The following is a 25163-nucleotide window of genomic DNA, read 5'->3' on the forward strand; positions in this document are numbered from 1 at the left end:
TAAATGAACAAAAACTATCGTTGAAGCAGAGTAGCAAAATATGACCTCTTAAAAGAAACCTCTAAACATACTTTACAACACAAAGAATAATTTTACCTTTTATTGAGTTTCTATATCTCATAATCATCCTATAACTTAAAATAAGGAAGTTATGCCAATATTAAAAGCATTATGTTGGATTCTATGGTCATTCAGTCTATATGGCTAGGAGATACAAATCCAGAATTCAGAATAATGAAGTCTAACATCTTTCCACGTAAAGAGCCTCCCCAAGAACTCTGTGGTGGAAGTCAGCATTTTATTACAGTATGATCAGGTAGATTCCCTTACAGGTAAGTAGTATTTTCACCTTCATTTCATAGTTAGGAAAGACAGATTTGGGGATTAAGTACTTTCACCAAAGACCACATAAAGATGAAAATCTAGCTCTGACTCCAAAAGCTGTATTATTTTACTCATACCATTTGGCCTCTCCAGTACTACTGCTCCATCCCCAAAGTTAAATTTGGTTGCTGCTAGAGTGAGTGATCATGATAGTGGGAAAAACAGTGATGACAGATGGTAAGAGCTAGATAGAGAAAAGGGAAAAGATGGGGCAGTGAGTAGAAATTAGAACTATGAATAAAGAAAAGAACAAAAAAGTAGAGACATATACAATGAGGGGGGAAAGGAAATGGTATATTCAAATTAAAAGTGGAATGAAAATCAGACAAGACATTCTCATTTAAGCTTTTCACCATCCATATTTACTCATCCATGAGGACTTCTAAGATTATTCTAGGCCAGGCGCAGTAGCTCACATCTGTAATTCCAGCACTTTGGGAGGCCAAAGCAGGCAGATCACTTGAGGTCAGGAGTTTGAGATCAGCCCAGCCAACATGGCAAAACCCCATCTTTACCAAAAATACACAAATTAGCTGGGCATGGTGGCACACACTCGTAATACCTGCTACTCAGGAGGCTGAGACATGAGAATTGCTTGCACCCTGGAGACAGAGGTTGCAGTGAGCCAAGTCACTGTACTACAGCCTGGGCAACAGAGTGAAACTCTGTTTCAAAAAAAAAAAAGGATTATTCAGCAGGGCGTGGTGGCTCACGCCTGTAATCCCAACACTTTGGGAGGCCAAAACAGGTGGACCAACTGAAGTCAGCAGTTAAAAAGGATTATTCTAGAGTGAAACTTCTGAGTTTGATAAAATAAACTCTTTCACTTGAACAACAAATATTTGTAGGTGTCTGGCACATAATAGATGCTCAAGAATCGGTTATTATTAATACAACTGTTCCTATCTTTCTATGGTATCAGACACTGTACTGGAGACACACTGGTAACCAACATGGCCCTTGTCCATGAAGACCTGGAAGTGGGCCAAGCTGTAGAGGTGAAAGAAGATGAAACTGATGATCTGAACCCGTGTAGGCCTAGGTTATTGTGCATGTTTGTCTTCAACAGAAAGGTCTAAGAAGTAAAAATTAAATAGAAAACTTTAAAAACAGAAAAGAGCTTATAGAATAAGGATATAAAGAAAATATTTTTGTACAATTGTATAATGTATTTTTGTTTTAAGCTGTAATTGTAGTCAAACGTTTAAAAATTTTAAAAGTTTATAAAGTTATAGTAAGCTAAGGTTAATTTATTACTGAAGAAAAATATCTTGTATAAATTCAGTGCAGCCTAAGAATACAATGTTTATTACATCCACAGTAGTATCCTAGGACTTTCACACATTCACTCACCACTCACTCACTGACTCACCCAGAGCAACTTCCAGTCCTGCAAGCCCCATTTATGGTAAGTGCTTTATACAAGTATACCATTTTTCATCTTTTATACCATATTTTTACTGTACCTTTTCTATCTTCAGAATGTTTCTATGTTTACACAAATACCATTGTGTTATAACTGCCTACAGTATTCAGTACAGTAGCATGCTGTACAGGTTTGCAGCCTGGGAACAAAAAAGGCTGTACCATATAGCTGAGGTGTGTAGTAGGCTATACCATCTAGATTTATGCAAGTACACCCTATGACGTTCGCAAAAGAAGGAAATAGCATAATGATGCATTTATCAGAATCTATCACTGTCTTTAAGCAACGCATGACTCTGTGTGTGTGTGTGTGTGTGTGTGTGTGTGTGTGTGTGTGTATACATATCTTTCTCTTTAAAATAATAGTACTGGTCATCAGTATCATTATAAATGATGATGGTGATGTAAAATTATATATTCTGGAAATACTGTGTTCTGACAGATCTGAAAGATAATATCTACTGATCTGATAATTATTTATCTGAAATCTGAAAATGGTCTTTTCCCAGACTTTGTAGGCATAAAGAATACTTAGAAAAGACACTTAACAAATGCTGTTTGCAAATTACTTCTCACGTGTAGATTTACTATACATAGTAAAAGGAAGGTAGAATGTAACAGCTTAACTTTTCCAACTCATTTTTCCTAAGTTCCTCCTTAAAATTCGACCATATAATCCAGAAAACCTTAAAAGCTACTCAAACACAAACCTCACAGTACATTTAGCTTATGAAAATGACCGTCAAATACTTTTCCAACACTCTTTTTAAAAGGTCAGAACTTTTGCTTCCAGGATCTGACCTTTTTTGGCTTAACCACTTTTCCGGAGTTTAAAATTAGTTTAACCTCAAATGAATAATTTGAGGGATACAGAGATGGGAACAGAGATGGGAGGGGAGGGCATTTTAGCTTCTAATACATATTGGCATAAATTCAGAATGTATATTTGCATTACTGTAATGTAAACTCGCATAACTGTAACTCAAACCCTAAAATAGTTATCTAAACAAAAACAAAAATTTGAAAAGCAGCACATCTGAAACTGTCAATGTGAAACAGCAACATTACTATGGCTAATTTAGTGATGGAACTGTTCAACACACGATTCTAAAATCCATTCACAACCACTCAAAAATCTCAATTCAGGTGTTTTTCAGACTCTGGCATAAACAATCTTGAACTAAATTATGGCTACATTTCGGGTGTGGATTTAAGCATGTAACAAGAAAAACTCTTTCTAAAAAGTAAATCACCACCAGTATCTATGGGAACTGAATTTAGTATCATCTCATAAATAAATTATTCAGCTAATTATACTTTCATAATCAATACACTAGAAAAACAGTAAAATTTTAATATAAGTACTATACATACACATACACCACTTATATCATTTAAATTATATACATATATAGCTTACATATACAATGTATATAATGCGTAACATGAAGCTTATTCTAGCTTATATAGAATATGTAAAATATGTATTCTAGCTTATATAGAATATATAGAATAAGCTTCATGTTATAACAAATTTTAGTTTTCATCTGAAAGTAAAAATAAAGCTTTCCTGGATCAGGAGAATTAAGAGTTAAAATAATTAAACTACATCTCTCTCACAAAGGTTTTACCTCTGAATTCTCAACTTGCCACAGCTTCCTTTAGCCAAATAAAACAAATGACCAAGTATCTATGTCACCAATAAGGGAATAAAAGAGTTGATTTATTTTGAACTCTCCTTTTGATGCAAATTTAGAGATGGCTAAACATTCAAATGTATCTTCCACATTACATGCTCTTCTCCTATGAATGTAATCATTCTCCAAAGTCTAGCTCTTAAAGTAATTTAGATGGAACTACTTTCAATGAAAAAGATACAATTTACTGGTTCTTGCTTTAGCAAGAAAAGGAACACTTCTATTTCTTCTTCCTTTTTTTTTTTTTTTAAATGGAGATGGAGTCTGGCTCTGTCGCCCAGGCTGGAAAGCAATGGCATGATCTTGGCTCACTGCAACCTTGGCCTCCCAGGTTCAAAAGATTCTCCTGCTACAGGCACGCACCACCACGCCCAGCTAATTTCTGTAGTTTTAGTAGAGATGGAGTTTCACCATGTTGGCCTGGCTGGTCTTGAACTCCTAGCCTCAAGTGATCTGCCCACCTCGGCCTCCCAAAGTGCTGGGATTACAGGTGTCAGTCACCGCACCTGGCCTCTTCTTCCTTTTCATACCTTCAGTCTCATGACCACCTCAATAAGTTGTTCCCTGAATAGAGAATTTGTAAAACGTTTTTCTTGCTTCCTCCATCAAAATACTAAGCTTTCATACTTGCTTTAAACTAAACACTTCCACAATTCTATACCTAAAGAGAACAAAGATTTACCACAGCTATACCCTTTTTACGTAATGTACCATGTTGCCCAAAAATACAGTCAAAGGAATCAGGGTTATGTATGGAAGCAAAATCTAATAACCTTCTAGAAGTAACACTTCTTGCCCTTTAAACCCAAGTAGTTTCAATAAGTATAATGAGAAATGTTATTTTTATATTTTACATCAGCATTTTTACATTTTAAACATTTACCTTGCTTGGATGGGTAAATGTTTCCAATAGCCACAAATAATTCTCTGAATTTGGACATCAGCTGTTAACAAGCATGTATACTGTGGGAGAGAACAGGCATCTCAAAATACACACTACAATGCACCTAAATTCTGGATTAAACACTTTAAATAGTGTGTACTGAATCAAGGGTTTGGTTATTCCTAAGAAATTACAAACATTAGTCACTTGGAGTAAAAAATGACAAAAATCCAGATTTTCCCATAATAGAAATTTTCTACCATTCTGTGTTTAAATATTATAATATAAATGGCTTAAATACAATAGAAAATAGTAAAGACTGATCATTTATATGACAAACATTCTGTCACTAGTGTGTTAATTATAAGCCCACATTTTAAGAATGCAGTTCCTCATATACACAGCAGAAACATGAAATACATGGCATGTGACTAGAAACGTGGCAAATGGATTTCATTAGGCATATCATCTACTAAAATATTAAAAACCAGCAAATTTTTAAATACTTTATAAAATACAAAATGCATGTGCTAAAGGCTTTAATATGTATAAAATTTAACTTTAAACCATCTCTAACACTTAAATAGAATACTCAAGTGTCATTCATCTGAACTAAGCAGGCCAAGCAAAATATCCTATGATTCCAATGTTCTCCTCAATGTCGAAATGGGTGGATAAATTTAAAGCCTGTTCTCTCAAGAGTTGCTTTATAGGCAATTTTCTCCCAGTATCAAGGTCTGCAATTTCCATTTGGCTGCCAGTTTGCGATTAAATTCATCACCTTTATTATAAAAATGTGCTTTACTCCATGGCCTGCTGCACAAGAACTATAAGGAAAACATTTTTCACTGCTACTGACAAAATCATTCTAAGGCAGCCACCACATTCACTCCGACATTAGCTTCTTCAACCTGATGTAGTAACCTAACCTTCACAGGAGAAATCTGTAACAATTGTGTAACTTACAGAAACTAAATTCTATAGAAATGTCATGCTTTATGTTTTTGGGATAATATGCAACTAATTTACTAAATTCTAGATTCAGTATTATTGTGAATTTGCCGTGGGGGGATAAATCAATGTACAGAATATACTCAAGTTGCAATTTTTAAAAAAAATCATTTTTAAGTGTTGGATAATGAAGTATCCATCTTTTATTCCATTATTTAAAAGTTAATGGTTTATTTTACAGTTTAATTTACCATCTGTGTAAATAATCAAATACATTTTTATATTAAACTTCTATCTGACTTTACCTTTCTTAACAAGTCACAATACTGAGGGGGGGGAAAGTCAGGAAAAAAGTACTTCTCCAATAATAATATTAAAGCTAGTTCCTATGACATATTTAGGAAAATATTACTCATTTGTAAAATTTAATTTTATTAAAGATTACCTATATAATTAACATTTTATTGATTGATTGATTGATTGACTGGAGATGGAGTTTCACACTGTTGCCCAGGCTAGAGCGCAGTGGCGTGATCTCGGCTCACTGCAAGCTCCACCTCCTGGGTTCATGCCATTCTCCTGCCTCAACCTCCCGAGTAGCTGGGACTACAGGTGCCTGCCACCACGCCTGGCTAATTTTTTATATTTTTAGTAGAGATGGGGTTTCACTGTGTTAGTCAGGATGGTCTCTATCTCCTGACCTCATGATCCGCCTGCCTCAGCCTCCCAAAGTGCCAGGATTAATATTTATTTTTTAACAAACTTGTCCAGTAAGCTAAAAGTTCAAACATATTTTATTTTCAAGTAAACCTGATTTGTTTAGTTTTTACAAAATCTAGGTAAAAAACTAACTTTCCCAACAAGGTAAGCCCGTCATAAGAGGGATTATCAGATTATATGTGGTAATCTGCGAACCTAGAAGAAACTGCCATCTTCCTGCTAGGAAATGATGTGGTCCCTTCCATTCTCAGGCTGGGCATGCCTCTGTTAGAGCAGTTACAACACTGCAGCTTCTTATTTTCATCACTCTCCATACCATTGTGAGGCTCCTTGAACACTAGAGTATGTCTTACTCATCTCTGTATCCCCTTAGCACCCAGCGAAGTGCTGGATTAAAAAAAAAAAAAAAAAAAAAAAAGTTTATTGAAAACTAAATTACAGCAGGAGTCAACATCAGTTTTGCTAAGACTATACAGCACACAAGCCACTAAATCAACATTATCAATCACAACCAACCTTTTTAAAAATGAAATAGAATAGAAAAATACTATACTGCATAATAGGTAGTGCAGACAAGTATTATTTCACGAAACTTTGAATTGTAGAGTTACATAAATGTGTACGTACATGTTTTAAGTTCATAACAAAATGTTTATCCTCATAGATAGCATTTCAAAAGTTCAAGACATGCTACCTTTTGTGGTTCATTCTTTATTTTTGAGACGGAGCCTCACTCTGTTGCCCAGGCTGGAGTGGAATGGCGTGGTCTCAGCTCACTGCAACCTCCACCTCCCGGGTTCAAGTGATTCTCCCGCCTCAGCCTCCCCAGTAGCTGGGACTACAGGTGCCCGCCACCTAATTTTTGTGTTTTTAGTAGAAACAGGGTTTCACTATGTTGGCCAAGTTGGCCTCAAACTCCTGACCTCATGATCCGCCCACCTCAGTCTCCCAAAATGCTGGGATTACAGGTGTGAGCCACCGCGCCCAGCCTGTGGTTCATTCTTATTTTTCTGGTTCATATTTATACTGTTAGAATATATGTACCTGTTATTTAATAATAGTAACATTAACAATCAAAGAGACTCTGAAATCACAAAATCAGACTTCTACTTGAGGATCTTCTTAAATTACCACCACTTGCTCCTATACTTTCACTCTTTCCCCCGTCTCAGGCTTCAAGCCATCTGTCTTTAAATAGCCACAAAGTAATATGTAATATTCAAATGTGGTCAACTTGAGACCTATCTGCAGTTACCATGTAACTAAACAATGTCACTATGACATATCCTATGACATTCAGTTAATGTGGTCCAATTTAAAAATCAAATAAAAAAGTTTCACTTTGATGAAAGTAAAATGTGAAAAAGAAGCCTCTTGTGCCTTTTACCAACGTGTAAAATAAATCAATTTTCCTATAACCTAAAACAAATCTAAGATTTTCTGACTCTGATCTTACTTCCACCTGCGTTTATTACTATCATTCTCTTAAGAGATTCATTTATCTCTCTACTCACTACCCCATTTGGTTATTTTCTTTTACTCAAGATTTACAAAAGAACAACATAAAGTCTTTTCAGACACTTGTCAACTAATCACCAATCAAAATTTAGTCTATTCTAGCCTATAAAACTACAACCTGTACAGAACATCAACACAAACATGTCTAAATATTAGTCTAGCAATCCTTTATCTTACACTTTTATCATACTATTCCAAAGCAAATGACTCAGATCTATAAGGAAGTGGGGAAATAAAGAGACTACTCCAACAAAACATTTTAAATTACTGGCTGACACCTGACACAGGAGGATCACTTGAGGACTTAAGTTTAAGACCAGGCTGGGCAGTATCAGGAGACCCTGTCTCTTACAAAAAAAAAAAAAAAAAAAAAAAAAAAAAAAAAACAAACAAACAAACAAAAAAAAACCACTGTTTTAATTATCCAGGTGTGGTGGCTCACCCCTGCAATCCTACCTCTCTGGAGGCTGAGGCAGGAGGGTCGCTTTTGCCCAGGAGTTAGAGGATGCAGTGAGCTATGATAGCACCACTGCACTCTAGTCTAGAAAGGGTGAAACCCCATCTCTTTAAAAAAAAAAAAAAGGATTTTAAATTATTCATATTGTGTAAAACACGGACAGTGAAAACCTTAGGCAAATATACAGTGAACTGTTCCTAAATCTAGATTCACCCTGCTGGAAAATGCTAATGGACACTACCTAGGAGAGACTCTCTTTAGTTTAACCTCAATTTACTGATAATATGACTGTGCATTAGATGCTTGATTATATTCTTATTTGGAGGAAGAGTTTAAAATACCCTGGGTAGATATTTCAAGCAACAAAACAGAATTAAATTAATAAGACCCAAGGATCCACAGGTCTTTAACAATCCCCTAAAATTTCCCATAACGTATCCTCAAAACTAGTACCAAGAAGAAAAGAAAGAAAAACCAAGTAATTTCAGAAAATGCTCAGTTAAACCAAGTTAACTTTCTTGACTGCAAATCCTGGAGACCTAACATGGCAACACATTCTGAATTCATGGAAGGAGTGTACAGAACTTCCTGGACTACAGAACCCTTCTTTTCTCAGACTACCTCAGGAAACCAGTATTCCATGGAACACACTTTTCAAACATTAACCTCAAGCCTCCCTTGTTCAGAGTTAAATTAGCAGGTTTTGTTCTCTCACTTCCAACCTAACCTATGCTTTTTCAAGCCATCAGAGTAAAAAGCAAACTGGGACGACGGAGAAAAGAAGGCATACTGGTAAAAACTATGCCATACTATCTAGACCAGAATATGCTGGCAACTAATCTATCCTTTAGAGCTTAGACCCATCAGCTCAAGAATTCACACACTCACTAATCCAGATGTACCTCTTCCTCCATGCTCCTGGATCAGTTCATAAGACCATACAATCACCTACACATACAGAAAAAAACTGAAACACATGGCTTCATAATAAAAGCTAAGTAAAATCCAAATGCACTAGGCAAACAAAAAAATAAAAAGCCAAATTAAGCCTATAGATAAACAATAGCTAAAATAAAAAGTTAGGCAGTAAGATACCCCTCTTCTCCAAAAAACTAAAGAAGCAAGAGAGTCAAAGTCAAGAAAAAGTAACATCGGAAGGGAAGGGAAGGGAAGGGAAGGGAAGGACAGCAGCAAACACAGCAATCTCCCGCATTACTACACCACTCTATAATGTAATGCCTGTACAGGGCAGAGATAAGAAAACCTGGACTAAAAACAAAAATATGGAGGCAGATAAAGGAAAACGCTAAGACAAAAGGTATAAAAAGCTCTAACAGAGAATTATTTACCTCCCTATCAGAATGTTCCCACATTCAAGAACACTGTTCCCTGTGTCTAGAGCACCACTCCCTTACCTGTTCTCTACTTCAATCCTATCTGTCCTTCAAGAGCCAGGTGACATTTTACTTCTTCTACTGAAACTTTCCATAGCCTCCTCAGCCTAAAGCACCCTCTTCAGCACCAGTCTTTAGTCTTCTTGGTATGTTTATATTTCCTTTGTTACTTTTACTTTTACATTCTTTACAACTACTGACATAACTTGAAGAAATGAACTTGAAGCTTTAGTGTACCCCTCATAACATCCCACACATATTAATAGCATACAACCAAATAGCCTAGAATAGAAAAGTTTCAATTAAGTATGTTAAATCACTAAAAACTAATATGTGAAATATGCAATTCTAACATTATTCAAAAATCACATGTTGCATCCTAACAACCATTTTCTACTGCAATGCAACATAAAATGCTTATTTCAGATTAACTGCATTGCAAAAATAAGAGTTTGGTATTCATAATGCCCAGTTACAATACTTTGTAACTCAAGGCTTTTAAAAAAGTAACTTCTGAAGCCACTTAATGCTATCATTACACACATTTCCTGAAAGCAAAGTGGCATGTCCAACAGATTAGTTAAGTAAACTATAATATACCTCCGACAGCATGAAATATATTACTATAAACATTATATCTGCAAAGAATATCAAAGGGCAAGGAAAAATGCTCATGATGTAATTTTTTTTAAAAACCCGTAATTTCAATTTTGCTACATCCATAAACACTGGTTGGGGGGACCAGAAGGAAATACTAAGAGCAGCTATCAGTGAATGATGAGCACTTTTAACTTTTTAATTGATACATTTTAGTTTTTCCCAATGAGATAAGGAATATGTCTTACGATAAATGTGAAGTTATTTATAACAGTTTTTTAGGATTACTGAAAGAAATTCAAGCTTCTCATACTCTCTAACAACTATAAGAAACAATCTTAAAATGTACAAACAAAATTGGCCATCACTATATTTCCCTGAAAAGAAGTAATTCCCATTAAGGTTCAAAGACAAGGTGCTATACACTATCTCTGTGCCCTCACCACTGCCTCTCCCAGGACTGAAAGAAGTTACAAATCATGCTACCACCAAAGATGAACTGAAAATGTGTGGCTCAATCTCCAATTCTCTACATTTTGGGAATAACAGAAAAGGAAAAACGTGGGGCTAGAGAGCAGGGACTAAAATGCAAATTATTATCAGTTACAAAGGTGGCAAAGTCAATCTCTTCCTCCCTGGTTCTCTATATAGAAACAAGACAAATTCTCTCCTGTACAGAGTTCAATTTCAAGTCATTGAAGGCAAGAGTATTTTAAATTGCCTTGACAGTTGCAAAAAAAAAAGAAGCTCAACATAACTGAACTAGGAAAATATAACTTAAATACACTAAATAAAAGTACACGTCTGAATCACATCTAAGAAGGAACTTAAACGAGCAGTATTTCTTCAACAATTGCAAAGCATATGTTAAAGCAATCTATGTAGTATTTACCTACCAAAAAAACTAACAAAGTATGTCGTAATGCTATAAACTATAATAAAAAGTGAGATAAGATTATCTTTCTACTGCTGATAATTTTTTATTACTATGATAAAACTATGATCCCCAAAAGAACTTTCTCTTCATATAACATACAGTAAACTATGACACATTTTCTTGATTTATTTTAATAAACAAATAAACTGCCTGGTTAAAGACTTTATAATTACACAGAAAACGTACAAACAGGATACCTCTCAATGTAAGTGACTCAGTCACCCACCAAAATAAAAACCTTTCAAACAACTGAGCTGTAAAGGCAGAAACTATTTCGGAAAATAGCTGCAATGAATCTGATGTCCTAAACTAGTTACATTTAATACGGTCAACATACCAACATATAGTCTCTTAAAGAGACACGTTCTTTAAAGAACTGTCACAACTTTTTCACATGCCAATCAAAATATTCCATTCAGTAACTGTTATTTGTCATATTCCTGAGCAACTCTTCCCCTACAATTTAAAGAACATTTTCCTATTCTGGCAAAAGGGTTATTTCTCAACACATTTTAATCACTAAGTGCTCTCTTTTGTGTACTAATATCCCCATCTGCTGGAACATAAGTTCCTTACTACTAAAAGTTCTTAATGACAACAAGTTTGCAGTAGAGATTTTGCAACTACTAAGAAATACAATTTTAAGACTTAGGTTCTACCTATGAGGTCTCCCCCACTTCATATGACTTTAAAAGCTTTAAATATCTATCTATATTCTTTTACTGATACTATTCAGAAGAATTCGCTCAATTGAAACATCTTGCCTGTCATCATATTCTTTTTTCCCTACCCTTCGTGCTTAAGATACAAAGCATTAGTATAAACAACCATCTCCTTATAAGTTATCTTTCTGGATCACATTGCCATAACACACACACACACACGCATGCACCTGACTTTAAAACATATTTGTATTTTCCATTTCTGCTGAGCATAAGGTAAAAGCTAGTAGAAGCAGTAAGTACCACAAAAGAACACAGCTAATAAATGACAGCATCAAAAAGTCAAAAATAAGATTTAGTAGAAATTAAAACTTGGTATACACAGAATGAGGGTCCCCCCACCAAAAAAAAGGAAAATAATTGTCATCAACCAGAAGAATGGGTCACTGGCTATATCTATTATTGGTAACATGTCTAAAACAAATTTAAAAAAAAATTTTTAAGATAGTTTTACTATTAGTAATATTATTAATTTTGTTATTTTGAAAGTATTTTCCTTAATATCGTAGAATAAAACAAATAAGTATGTCACCATCAAGAACAACATTAGTTTAGCTGTGGTCGGCAAAAAAAAATAAAGACATGACTATAAAATTAACAATGTTAAAATTGAATTGAAAATATAAAAATGAACGAATTTTAAAATCAATATTGTCCATAGAAAATGGCTCAGAAGTAATCACATTCTGAGAGTAATGAACATGTTTAACATCTAAATTCAAGTATTTCATACCAATCCTATTGGAGAAATGGCCAAGTCTAGCTCCAGAACAGGCAAGGCAGGCAAGGCACAAGGGGAGCCTGGGGCATAACGTTGCCCCAGAAAGCAAGTAGGAGTTCAACAGACACAGAAGCCAGTTTAATTATCAATGGCTAAAGCTGTAATAATTTTAACATCAAAATTAATTATAGTTGACTTAAGTACATTGAATCTATGAAATCCATGAGTCTACAATGATGACTAGAAAAAAGAGAAAAAATTCATTGGTCTCCATTTGAGGCAGCCAGCAAACCAACACTTTACTTTGAGAACCAAATAATAATAAACAGCAGCATATATCCGGCTTGCCCTATTAGAAACTTACTCCAAAACAGCAATGTATTTCCGTGTTGGTGTGAGAAAGCTGTACCTTTCAAAGGATGCCAAGTAATTGCAGAAAGAATGGCCGAATTAAAATATCATCATGGTGCAAGCTCTAATGAAACTGATTCAGGCAAAAAACTGGTTAAAACCATGGTGTGAATGTTGATGGGGCACCCTTCGTTGATGGGGCACCTTCTGGTTCCAAGAGGAAAAAAAACAAAAAAACGACCTTTAAAGTACAAGGATTCATCTATCACCACTCTAATCCAGCTATCAATCTTTCCTTCTCTGAAGGCAGAACCAGTTACTGTGCCTCCTGATGTGATATAACATAAAGTACACAGCAGCACCTATGACGTCCTCTAGTGGAAGATGCTATACTTGAACCTACTTTAGATCTAGCTTCCAATGTAATAGATACATAGCGCATAAAGGAAAAAGTCCTAAACAAGTTAAATCAATGCCATTTAAAAAAAAAAAAAAGAGATGGTTCTAGATTTTAAAAAGTGTAACCACCAGATTTAACGAGTGGTGTTGAGTAAGATTCTGGTTTGGACAATCCAGCTATAAAGAATATCTGTGGATCCACTAGAGAAATCTGAATATGGACTGGTTATTACATCATCTGTAGGATTAACCCATCCTGTTCAGTGTAATGTCATTATGTAGTGAAGTGTTAATTTTTAAAGATACACAAATATGTATCTCTCTTCGGATAGAATGTCAAGATATCTCTCATTTACTTAAAATAACTAAATACAAAAATTAATACAATTAAATTTTAAGTCCACATCGAACTTGGTAAAACATATTTAATCGATCTCTGACACTGGGACAAAATTTTCTTCAAGGCAAATTAATTCAAGAACTCCAAAGATTCTCTCTAAGAGTCTCTTCAATTGTCTTTAGCTCATATAGAAATGAAAGCTCAATTCTCTAACTAAAAATTGGGCTGACAGCTAAACAAATGAGCCCCACATGTTCTCCATCTTTCAGAATGAATACACTAATCTGTAGGTAAGGAAAAGAAAGACTTGTTTCTAGTTAAAACACACTTTAAAAAATCTTTAGAGTTTAAAATACAGAACACTCAATATAAATATTTTTATTAATACTATTTTGAGAAAATATCACTATTCAAAAAATTTTCCTAATGGGTTAACCACATATATAATAGTTTGACTCTTCACACTTCATCCAATGTCTATTTTAAACCCATATATATTCTACACATTCTCAGTTTATGCACAAAGAGTTCATTCTGACACCCCCAAATAATCCAAGCCTTAAAGATTCCCTACAACCTTCAGATTAAAATTCAGACTACGTATTCTGGCCTTCAAGGCCCATCACAATCTAGCCCTAACCTGGTCTGCTTTCTGTAGTCTCTCTTAATTCCCACTACTTCTATCTATGCATTTGCCATTTCAACTAACTAAATCTGTACCTATTTCCTAAGCCTTGCCCATCACCATGGTGCTGGCACTGCTGTACCTTCCCTTCTCCTGGAACATCCTCCACCTTCCCATTCACCTCATTAAATCATACCAACTGTTAATACCAACTCAGGTTCCACTTCTCAAATAAACATAACTAGATAGTTCAGCTCAAAGTGACATCCTCTAAACTACCAGAGTGTTAGTAGTGATTCTCATGCACATAAAAACTAGCTGAACCTACATGGATACATTACCTTTCTTTTTCTTTTCTCATCCTCTAAAAGCTGCTTTGCTTATCTAATTGTTTACCCTATCATAAACAATTCTAAAATGTTGATAGACAGCAGATGATACAGGCCGGGGGCAGTGGCTAACACCTGTAATCCCAGCTCTTTGGGAGGCTGAGGCAGGCATATTAATTACCTGAAGTCAGGAGTTTGAGACCATCCTGGATAACATGGTGAAACCCTGTCTCTACTAAAAATACAGCAATTAGCCAGGTGTGGAGGTGTGCACCTATAATCCCAGCTACTGGGGAGGCTGAGGCAGGAGAATCGCTTGAACCTGGGAGACAGAGGTTGTAGTGAGCCAAGATCCAGCGCCCGGGCGACAGAGCAAGACTTTAAAAAAAAAAAAAAAAAAAGCAAGCAGGTGATGCTGCTACTTTATAGTATGAGAGGCTCTTCTGAATACCCATCAACTTCAGAGTATTTGGATTTCAGGTTGGCAGGGCAGTTAATAATTTCATTCACAGATGAAGAAGCTTGAGGTTCAGAGAGATTAGTTATCTCGCCCAAGATCGCCAAACTAGTTAATTGCAGAGTCATGATTAGATCCCAGGTCTACAGTCCAAGAATGCTTACCACTTCACCACAGGGTCTCATTAGCATATGCACAAAAACATAAATTTCATCTTTATGCTGGCTCACCCATGTGCATGCGCACACACACAGAGTTAAAACTTGAATACTCTCATGATAACAGGGCATCACTGCAACCACGGTAGAATCAGCGACAATAGACAATTAGGTGCAGTTTCAGGGTAATTTTTTCGATCCCAGTTTGAAATTTTTTTCTTAAAAAAATGTATTCACCTGCCATGTAACAACTATATCAAAGGGATACAATTACTGTAACACAGCAAAGAACTGTGGATTACGTTTAATTTGTTTGAATTATTTGAAATGAGCAATCATCCTCCAGATGCTGGCATCAGGAATATGATGTGGTGGCTACTTGGTGCAGCACCGTTTCCATTCAATTCATAACCATCCACCTCATGGGTGTCACTCTCCAGTTATCTACCAGATATATTACCGGGCTGTTTACCCCAGGCTGATCTAAAACTGATACAAGTATACACTCCTGACTTGAATCACTTAGCAATAGTATACTTCTCTATTAAATCACCGAATCAAAAATGTTTCCTCTTCAGTAGTTAGTAAAAATAATAGCAGCAACAATTTTTACTACATTATTCAAAAAACTGAGGCTCTAGTCTTTGCTTACAAAGAAGTGAATGAGCTGAAATTCTCTAAAAATGCCTTTCTCGCTTTTAGCCTTTTAATTAGTTATCATTAAAAATAAATTCTAGTTCTAAGAATTTGACCATCATTTGTTCAAAACCAGCATATCACAGAATTAGCAAAAAACCATTTGCTTTTTCTTCTTTACCTTCACAACTTGAGGCAACAGCAGCAGCTTTTTAGCACATGGAAATATTCCAGGTTTTTCCCTCCAGTTCCCCTTGTGGAGAGGCCATACAATGGAACAGAGGGGAGAAGTGAGTGTCTCACTCCAGCTCTGCTGCTAACTTGTCCTGAGACACAGGCAAGTCACAACCGCTTCAAGTCTTAGTCTCTGCACCTATGAGAAGCCCCCAACTCTCAGGAAACCTGCAGCTCTAAAACACAATTCTCTGATACAATCTGCAAGGTAATTTTGAGACCCTGTAAAACTATGACATTGAAGAGTTTACGAAAAGGTCCCAAATTTTATTTGTTTTTGAGATGGAATCTCACTCTGTCGCTCAGGCTGGAGTGCAGTGACACAATCTCCTCCCTGCAACCGCCGCCTCCCAGGTTCAAGCAATTCTTCTGCTTCAGCCTCCCAAGTAGCTGGGACTACAGGCACACACTACCATGCCTGGCTAATTTTTAGTAGAGACAGGGTTTCACCATACTGGCCAGGCTGGTTTCGAAATCCTGACCTCGTGATCTGCCTGTCTCGGCCTCCCAAAGTGCTGGGATTACAGGCGTGAGCCACCTCGCCTGGCTCGGTTTCAAATTTTAAAATTGTATGTTTGTTTTTTTACCACGCATTTTCCTACTTCTACTCTTAAAATGTACTATTATTTTGTTGCTTTTTCCTATGTATTTCAAACTAAAATCAGCTTAAAAGCCAAGGGCTCCCCAGTGATTTGCTACTGACCAGATCAGGTCCAGTTTCCACAATGACCTCTCCTGCACTAAAGCAAAAGCAAGGTGCTTACTTAAGGCCTGCTACTTATTCAATCCCCGGGCCAACCAGATATTTCATCATTTTGAAAACCTTTCTCAGCTGGAACTTAACCAGCCCCAGTACTCACAAAGCCCAGCTCACATTCACCGCATGTCTCCACTTACAGATATAAATGCCTACACACACATGCCCTTTACTTACATTGTGGCCATAATGTGGAGCCACTTAAGGATGTAACTGCACTTCAATGTTTTATTCTATTTTATTTTTTTAAGAGAGGGTCCCACCGTTGCCCAAAGTGGAGTGCAGTGGCACGATCATAACACTGCAGCCTTGACCTCCCAGGCTCAAGCAATCCTCGCACCTTAGCCTCCCAAGTAGCTGGGGTTACAAGCACAAGCCACCACACCCGACTAATGATGTTCTTTCTGATACTTCAATATCTGTTTATCTGCTAAGCAGAGTATGACACATTCTGCTTATAATAAATAATGTGATCGAAATCTTACAATCAATTCATTTCCCCAACCTCAAAATTTAGTTCTATAAAAATATGAGACTAATACATGAAGCAACTTTTTGAACATATTTTGTTAGACTTGATAGGATTGCTGGATTTTCAAACTAGTTTCCACATCAAGAAACTGAAGATGAAAACATTAAGTGCAGTCCTTTTCTTGCTAATTACAAGAATTCTAGATAAATCAATTCTGCAATATATTTTTTAAAAATTCATCAGACTTTCAAACACTGTTACTGCTAAAGCACAGTAATAGACATTTTAGAAATAAAAGAGCTGGCCACACGTGGTGGCTCACGCCTGTAATCCCAACACTCTGGGAGGCCGAGGTGGTCAGATCACAGGGTCAAGAGTTCAAGACCAGTCTGGCCAACATGATGAAACCCTGTCTCTACTAAAAATACAAAAAATTGGCGGGCGCCTGTAATCTCAGCTACTCAGGAGGCTGAGGGAGGAGAACTGCTTGAACCCAGGAGGTGGAGGTTGCAATGAGCCGAGAGCACGCCATTGCACTCCAGCCTGGGTGACAGAGTGAAACTCCGACTAAAAAAAAAAAAAAAAAAAAGGAAAAAAAGAAAAGAAAAAGAAAAAAAGAAATAAAAGAACTAAGTTTCAGCTAAGTGAAAGCTTCAATTTATCAGTTTTCTAAGTGATGGCACTGTTTAAATTAAAGACACACCTATGTTTAAAAACACAGCTATTTGTGTTAAATGACAATCAGCTACGTATGATTATACTCAGCTTCCTTTTAAACTGAAGTCACTCAAATACAGTCTATCCTGAACACACCAAAGCAGCACCTAGGGACAAGAAATCATTCCTATCTATTGTGCCCTGCATGGAGTACAAGAACTATATAGATATATATGGACTTTTAAAAGGGTAACTAACAGGGTGGGGAAAGTTTACCTAAGTAATTCCATAAATGCCAAAATTTTCCAAGAGCTAAGATAAGCACTGGTAGTTTTTCTCTGCTTATGAACTGATACCCTTTGGTATAAGGACTGACAAGAAACTATACTGCTTAAGCAAAGCAATTTTATCTTTCTAAATCTCCTTCCCAATAATAACAGTAAAGTAACATTAAGCACCTTGACAGCAAGTACTACAAATAACATGACATTTTTTAAAGTTATTTTTAAGAAAAAATACAAATGTCTTTTCTTCTAAGGGCATAAAACTATCAACAATCACACAACTGCTTCATTTCCTAAAATTATTAGACACTATTTCTAATGTCACCTCTGGATTTTCATTTTTTCAAACCATGTGCACATACCCTATCTTTAAGAAACTAGAAATCAAAAAAAGAGGTAAGATGTAACATGTTTAATTCAACAAGCATCTGAGAAGTGTATGCCAGGCTCTAAGGTAGGCACCTTCAAGAAAGTAATTTTAAGAGGGCAGACAGGCAATAATATTCCAATGCTAACTATAATGATCACTCCACAGAAGGGAGTACCTAACACAGACTCAGGTTATAAACAAATTTCTTAACAGTCCCACTAACATAACAAACTATATTCACTATAAAAGTTTATTGTTAGTTGTGCTTCTCCTGTTAAGTAAAAATATAACTGTAAAACATCAAATAATCTAGCTATTTTGGGCCCAAAATTGATATGCCAATTTTCAAAAGGGGTATAAATATTCCCTAAAAGTTATCATTAAGGGTAAACAACACATTATTGCACTTAAAATTCACATTAAGCTGTCTTAATGTCAAATAGAGGAGGGATTGGAGGAAAAAAATGAAGTCCCGTTGATCATGTAAATAAAAAGCTAGTATATATCTCTGTGACCTCCTAACACAGGCCCACTCACCACTCCCCATCCCATGGCCTTAAAATAGAACCTTGGATATGTTCATAACAGCTGACATACCAATAGCAGAAACTTGCTCAGTGGGCTGCCTTTTAAGTTATCAACAAACAAAAACCCACAATGTCATAGCATTTTCCATCTCCAACAGAGAAGAGCAAGTTTTGCTTACAACTGCAACATCAAACAAATAAATCAAACACATGTATTAGCTACACTGAATTTCTCAAGTAAATTAAACTGTAGTTCCAGTCAGTTTATAAAAATTGCTCCTATGATCACACTGGTGTAATTCCCTTGATATAAAAACCAAACCAAACTGTAAAAAAAAGGGAAAAAAAAACCACACACACAAAAAAGCCCTTACATGTCTAAGTATATTGGCCTCAAAAAAAAAAAAGAATCTGAATCATGCTTCAGTGAAGGCCAGGTCAAAGCAAGAGGATTTTATTATACTTCACTTCTTTCATCACAGAAATCTATTTCCCTGAAAAAGGAAACCAAAAACCATTTGCTCTTATGAGAAACTGACCAATTTCAATCAGCTCCAGGACAGTGACAGTGACTAGTGAAGCATTAACAGAAATATAATGTGCATAAAGCATTTAAGAAGTCAAATTAACTTGATTTAACTTGACATTCTCAGTCATTTAAGAAAAAGTGTTCATCCCAAATACGCTAGTCAATGTGACTAGCAAAGAGACCTATTTCCATCAACTCAACTGTGTTACAGTCGGATACTTTTACTACAAAACATGCAAACTGGATACAGTTTACAAAGGAAACACCTTCCACCTACAGGGAAATTTAGCTTTAAAAGTACAGAATGAATGTCTAATAAATGACCCATAATGATACAACTGATCTTTCCCATGACTGCCAATATATAGCTGCTGACACCTCCTGGGTGAGAAAAGATAATGGAAAGAAGTGATTATAAATAGTAGCTTCCTTCTTACTACAACTAATTCAAGGGCTGTGTACAAAAGCAAAATCCTAAAGAGGAGATTATTTCACCTTAAAATCTGTTTGTTACAGATGATGATTACTGACAACAATAATTGCTTCTTCAGACAAAAAGAAAAACTTTTTTTAAGAAATCTCTATAGCAAAAGTTCTCTCAATACCAACAACCACATAATTCTTAAGTCAAAGCTTTTGTAAATGAATTCTCAGGAAAAAAAAAAATGATGGCAAGAAAATCTTATGATACATCCAATAACAAAGGCAAACAAAGTGAAAATAAACATTAACATGAAAAAATATCAACTATTTAAGCAAGTTTTAACAAAATATTTTTACTCATATATTTAAAGGAGAGGGAGCAGGCAGGGTACAAACTAAACTGAGGTCAGACAGAAAGTTTATTATAAACACAAAAAGATCATCAGAAAATGAAAATGTATTTTTCAAATCAGTAATAAGGCATTCTAATGCATCTGCTCTTTTTCTAAGCCACACACTAATTTTTCTGATATCCACAATAAAAAGATTTAGACTGTCCTTCCTCATTATACATTTTTTATTTCCATATCAGCAGCTTTAACCCCTCCTCCATCTAAAAAACTGAAAACTCAAAATCTGCTTTAAAAATACTAGTTCTCCATTTTTCCCTAATACAGGATTGCTAAGTCTGACTGTACTCTTCACCTTCTCAATTCTAAATTACAAAACTTTATTAAAACAATTTGCATTCAACTACTGTTGTTTCATTTTCATGACAAAAAAAGTTTGTTTTTTAAAAAACTATATACTGACTGCTCTAAGGGTTCAGTCAAAAATTTCTCTCTAAAGGTAGAGCAGTTTAAGACCTAGGTTTTATGTGTAATCCTATGATCATCTCTATCTTCAATAAAAAGTTTCAAACTCAAGTTTATGTCCTTTATATGACGGGCCCAACCCAATACGTATTCATAACTTTAACAAACAACCGTGTTGAAGATACTTGAGTGGAAGAGCTGGCACACACACCCCCACCACCAGCAACAGCAAAAAACAAAACAAAAACAAAAACAAGCAGTAAAACAAAAGGACTGTCCACAATCAAGATACAGGCTAAAGGTTAACTTGGCAAGGAATTAAAATACTTATTCTAAAACATCCAAGTCTTAATCGATTAACTAGGAAAACCAGCACACTTAATCCTCAAATTTGCAACTAGCCAAATGGAAATTCTTAGGCTGACAAGTTAATTTTTTAAAACCGTATTCTTTGAAAAATATTTTAAAATAAAAAATTTAAAATCTCATTTAAAATTCCTAATTATCAGAAAATACATCTACCCTAAATACGATGTTAACTTCATTAAACCAATCCCTAAAGTAAAATTTTTAGTAAATTTTATCTAGATTTAAAAGTAATTTTTCGACCAAGCATTATAGGCAAAAAAAAACAAAAACAAAAAAGTAATGCCTAACCAGAAACAAAAGTCATGATTAATTTGTTTTGAACAATGACAAACCACAAAGGGGTAAAGCACAAGATGCCAAATTTCACAATTAAATCATCTAGAAAAAAAAATGTGATGGACTTCAGAAACCAATATTTTTCTTAAATCAAATTAAGTTTATAATAAGACTAACAATTACAGGAAGCAGCTTATTCCACACTAAGGAATAGCCCTTTTTCCTGCATGTTTGTACTGGTCTGATAAAAAACAATCAAGCTTCCTTGTCATTATATTGCCCATTTTAAACATACTATATGTCATACAGAAGCAATCTTTACACTGGGGAGTTGACAAGGCAAAAACTAAAGACAGAGTAAGATGAGAGATGGAGTAAACCACATTAAAAGGGGAAGGGGAAACAAACATTATCTAAGCGATATCATAGTGATCTCCTACATTTAAAACGCAAATGAGAACTATTTCCAACCAGAGAGAAATAAGCCTTTGTTAGAGATAATGACATAATTAACATTTCTGGATTTGAAAGATTAAAAATTATTAAAGCCTAAGGTTGGAAACTTGATAACAAGGAATCAGCTCTAAATTTAGAGATTTTAGATCAACACAAAAGCACAAGAAGCCTTTTAAAACTAAAGAAACTCAAAAGTATGCAGTTTTTTAAATAGTATACATAAGGTGAAAGTATTTTCACATTTTTGGAATCTCCTACAGTCTTTGAATTCAACATTTCAAGAATACAATTTAATTTTAATTAACCCTAAATATTGTCAAGGCCTATTTTCATTTTATCGTCGATAAAGGATTCCTTCTAAACAACTGCACTCAAGAAAAAAAACTTTCACCAGAAATTGTTACTAATATTACTAAAACTTTAACTTAACCGAAATATGCCAAGGAGAAAATATTAAGAGTGTTACTTTTGAAACGTCATGAAGTTGTGCTAATAATTTTAAGGAAAGTGTTTTCAATGTTCGAAAACACTATATAAACACATGACAAATCAAATAATCTATAATTTAAGTTTCAACTAAATTTAATATAGGTCAGATTACTGAGTATGTTACACATTTGGTTCCAACCATTTCCATGGTTAAAAAATAACTGGCGCCCCTTAGCGCTCACATTTGGAAATACTCAATTTAAGAGTTCCAGCAATTTTTTTTTTTTTTTTTGACATTCCAGAAAGTTTTCTGCCTCCACAATCTTTCAAATGCCAACACAAACAGGAAAAGCAGAACCCTTTAAAGGGACAGCTCAAGTTTTCTCTGGAGCAACTTGAAATTAACAGATTTGCTGTTCCAACAGTGGAAAATGCCCATTTCAATGCTGGTGAGTGCTGTATGTTTAACATATGGAAGCAAAACGACGAGAAAGCCGTAACACCTAACCATTTTCTACTTTTAAGTTGTTTCTTTGACTTTCAAGACAATAAAACTCCAGGGATTTTTCTTTAATCATCTTTTTATCATGGAAACATTTCCGGCCTTTTGTTCTCTAATGACATTCCAACTCCCCAAGCTTCAAACTCCTGTTCCCCGACTCTATTTTTAAAATCTCGAAATTCTTGCGAAAAATCTAAACTCCATTGCTCATCTCTTCAACCTAAAGTTTTCAGTTTCCTTTACACAGTCCTCCGGTGATGCCTCTGAGCAGGAAAAAAAAAAAAAAAAAAAAAAACTCCTGGCTAGTCGATTTTCGAAACACTTTTTTGTGGTCATTTATTTTTGTCTCTAGGCGTCCACAGAAACCCACAGCTACTAGAAATTAATACTCCAGATACTGCTATGAGAACTTCTTAAGGAAATTCCAGAGTTGGTCAACATTAATCTTCTTGTCATTCTTCGCTCCCCACAGCGCTCCATAAAGCTTTTTGAAAACTTCGGCTCAATTTTATTTCGCCCTTTCCAAACGTCTCGATTCCCTGTCCTACAAACTCGGGCGGCTGCGTCTCCGGGAGCAAACCCTCCGCCCAAGTTCTTCCTAACTCAGGCTGCGCTCCGATCTGTCATCGCGTTATTTCGCACTCCACCCCCCCCCCACCCCCGAAAAGTGAAGTTCAACTCCCTAACAGTTCTCGCTTCCCCAAACAAAAGGGAAAAAAGTGCTTTTCGCCGTCACTTCGTCCTCCTTGTCGGCTACGCCAGCATAATTTCGGTCTCCTATGGAATTTCTTTAAACTAACGAGCCCCACTCTGACTTCCACTTAGTATTTACCAGCTGCTCCAACTCCCCAAGCACGAAACCCCGCTTTAGTCCTCATGGGAGGGAGAGAGCTCCCGAACGCGGGGCAGCGGGGGTCCGCGCAGAGCAAGCTCAGGAGGTCGAGGAGAGGAGCGGGGCCCGCGCCGGGGACACGCGCGTCCTCCAGGCCGGCGGCGCGGCGTGGGCCTGCTCTCGGGAGGGCTTGGCGAGGACCACCGAGCCCGCGCAGCCCCCGCTGGCCTCTCGGAAATGTGACCGCCAAAGCCAGAGGGGCCGCAGGGTTCGCCCCGCAGCCCTCCGCAGCGCACAAACTTGGGCGCCAGCGGCGCGGGGTCCCGGGCCGGGCAGGGGGCGTCCGGCCCCGGCGGGTCCACCCCGGCCCGCCCGCCGGCCCGCCCGCCCGCCCGCCGCCGCCGCAAGCCCGGCCCGGCGCCTCCTTTGTGCGCCCTCCTGGCCTCCCAGTCCCCCCGGCGCGCGGTCCCGCCCGGCCGTGACCTTCCCGCCCTCCCCACCATCCCAAGCAGGGAAAGGGGCCGCCCCGGCGGGGATCGGGCCGGGGCCGGGGCCCCGGAGACGCTCACCTTCGTCCAGCAGCCGCTCGAGGTGGTTGAAGATCCCGCAGAAGTTGGGCAGGCTGCTCATGAGCTTCTTGTCGTTCATCAGCTGCATCAGGTAATCTGGGGTGGGCTTCGGCTTCTCCTTCGTTTCCATTTCCCCGACCATATTCCAGGCTCCGCAGCTCACTCCGCCCGCCGCCGCCGCCGCCGCCGGAGAGGAGGGAGGGGCGGGGGCGAGCCCCGGCCGCGGGCCGCTCGGGACCCGGCGTCCCGCTCCGCGCCGGCTCCCGCTCTGGCTCCCGCGCCGAGCCCCGGGGCGGCCGGCACCGCGCGCTCGCCCGCCCCCCGCAGGCACTTTCCGCCCGGGCCCGACGCGCTCCCAGCCGCCGCCGCTCTCGGCCGCCCGGCTCGGCGCGTCCCTCACGAGGCCGGCGGGCGGGCGGGAGGCGGGTCTCGGCTGGCCGAGTGCGGGCGCAGGGCGCGGGCCGCTGGCGCCGGACGAGGAGGAGCCGGGGCCGCCGCTCGCTCGGCTGGTCGCGCCCGCTCAGCGCCGCCGCCGCCTGTGCCGCGGGCTCGGGGGGTCTCTCTGGGCTGGTCCCCGCCGCGGCGCCTCTGCCGCTGCCGCTGCCGCCGCGCTCTGACTGCGCTCCTCCTCTTCCTCCTCCTCCTTCTCCTCCTCCTCCTCACTCACTTGGCGGCGGAGTTCGCCTCAGTTCAGGCGGCGCTGCCAGCGGCGGCGGCAGCAGCGGCGGGGGGGGAGGGGCGAAGGCGCGGGGAGGGCCGGGGGCGGGCGGCGGGCGGGGCCGCGCAGGGCGGCCGTTAGCGGGGCCCGGCCGGCGCGCTCCCGCTGCCCGACGCCCCCCGACCCGGGCAGCAGCCGGCGCCGTGCCCCCTCCTCCCTGCCTCCCTGGCGGGGCGGGCGGCGGGGGCGACGGGAGCGTGACGGGCGGCGGCGCTCGGCGGCCCCGGGCCTGGGCGCAGGGAC

General features: G+C 38.2%; 1 protein-coding gene across 9 annotated transcripts in view; it reads right to left on the reverse strand.

Moving 5' to 3' along the window:
- QKI (QKI, KH domain containing RNA binding) overlaps positions 1 to 24792 on the reverse strand; it is a 165359-nt gene extending 140567 nt beyond the window's left edge. For all 9 annotated transcript variants that reach the window (XR_013416140.1, XR_013416139.1, XR_003728734.2 and 6 more), the window contains exon 1: positions 24203 to 24792. Coding sequence is in view for 6 of the 9 variants with exons in the window: in XM_028846996.2 (XP_028702829.1) it covers positions 24203 to 24344 (142 nt within the window). In the remaining 3 variants the exon portion in view is untranslated. The remainder of the gene's footprint in view (positions 1 to 24202) is intronic.
- Positions 24793 to 25163: the final 371 nt, after the last annotated feature.

Source organism: Macaca mulatta, chromosome 4 (genome assembly GCF_049350105.2).
Source record: "Macaca mulatta isolate MMU2019108-1 chromosome 4, T2T-MMU8v2.0, whole genome shotgun sequence".
NCBI lineage: Eukaryota > Metazoa > Chordata > Mammalia > Primates > Cercopithecidae > Macaca > Macaca mulatta.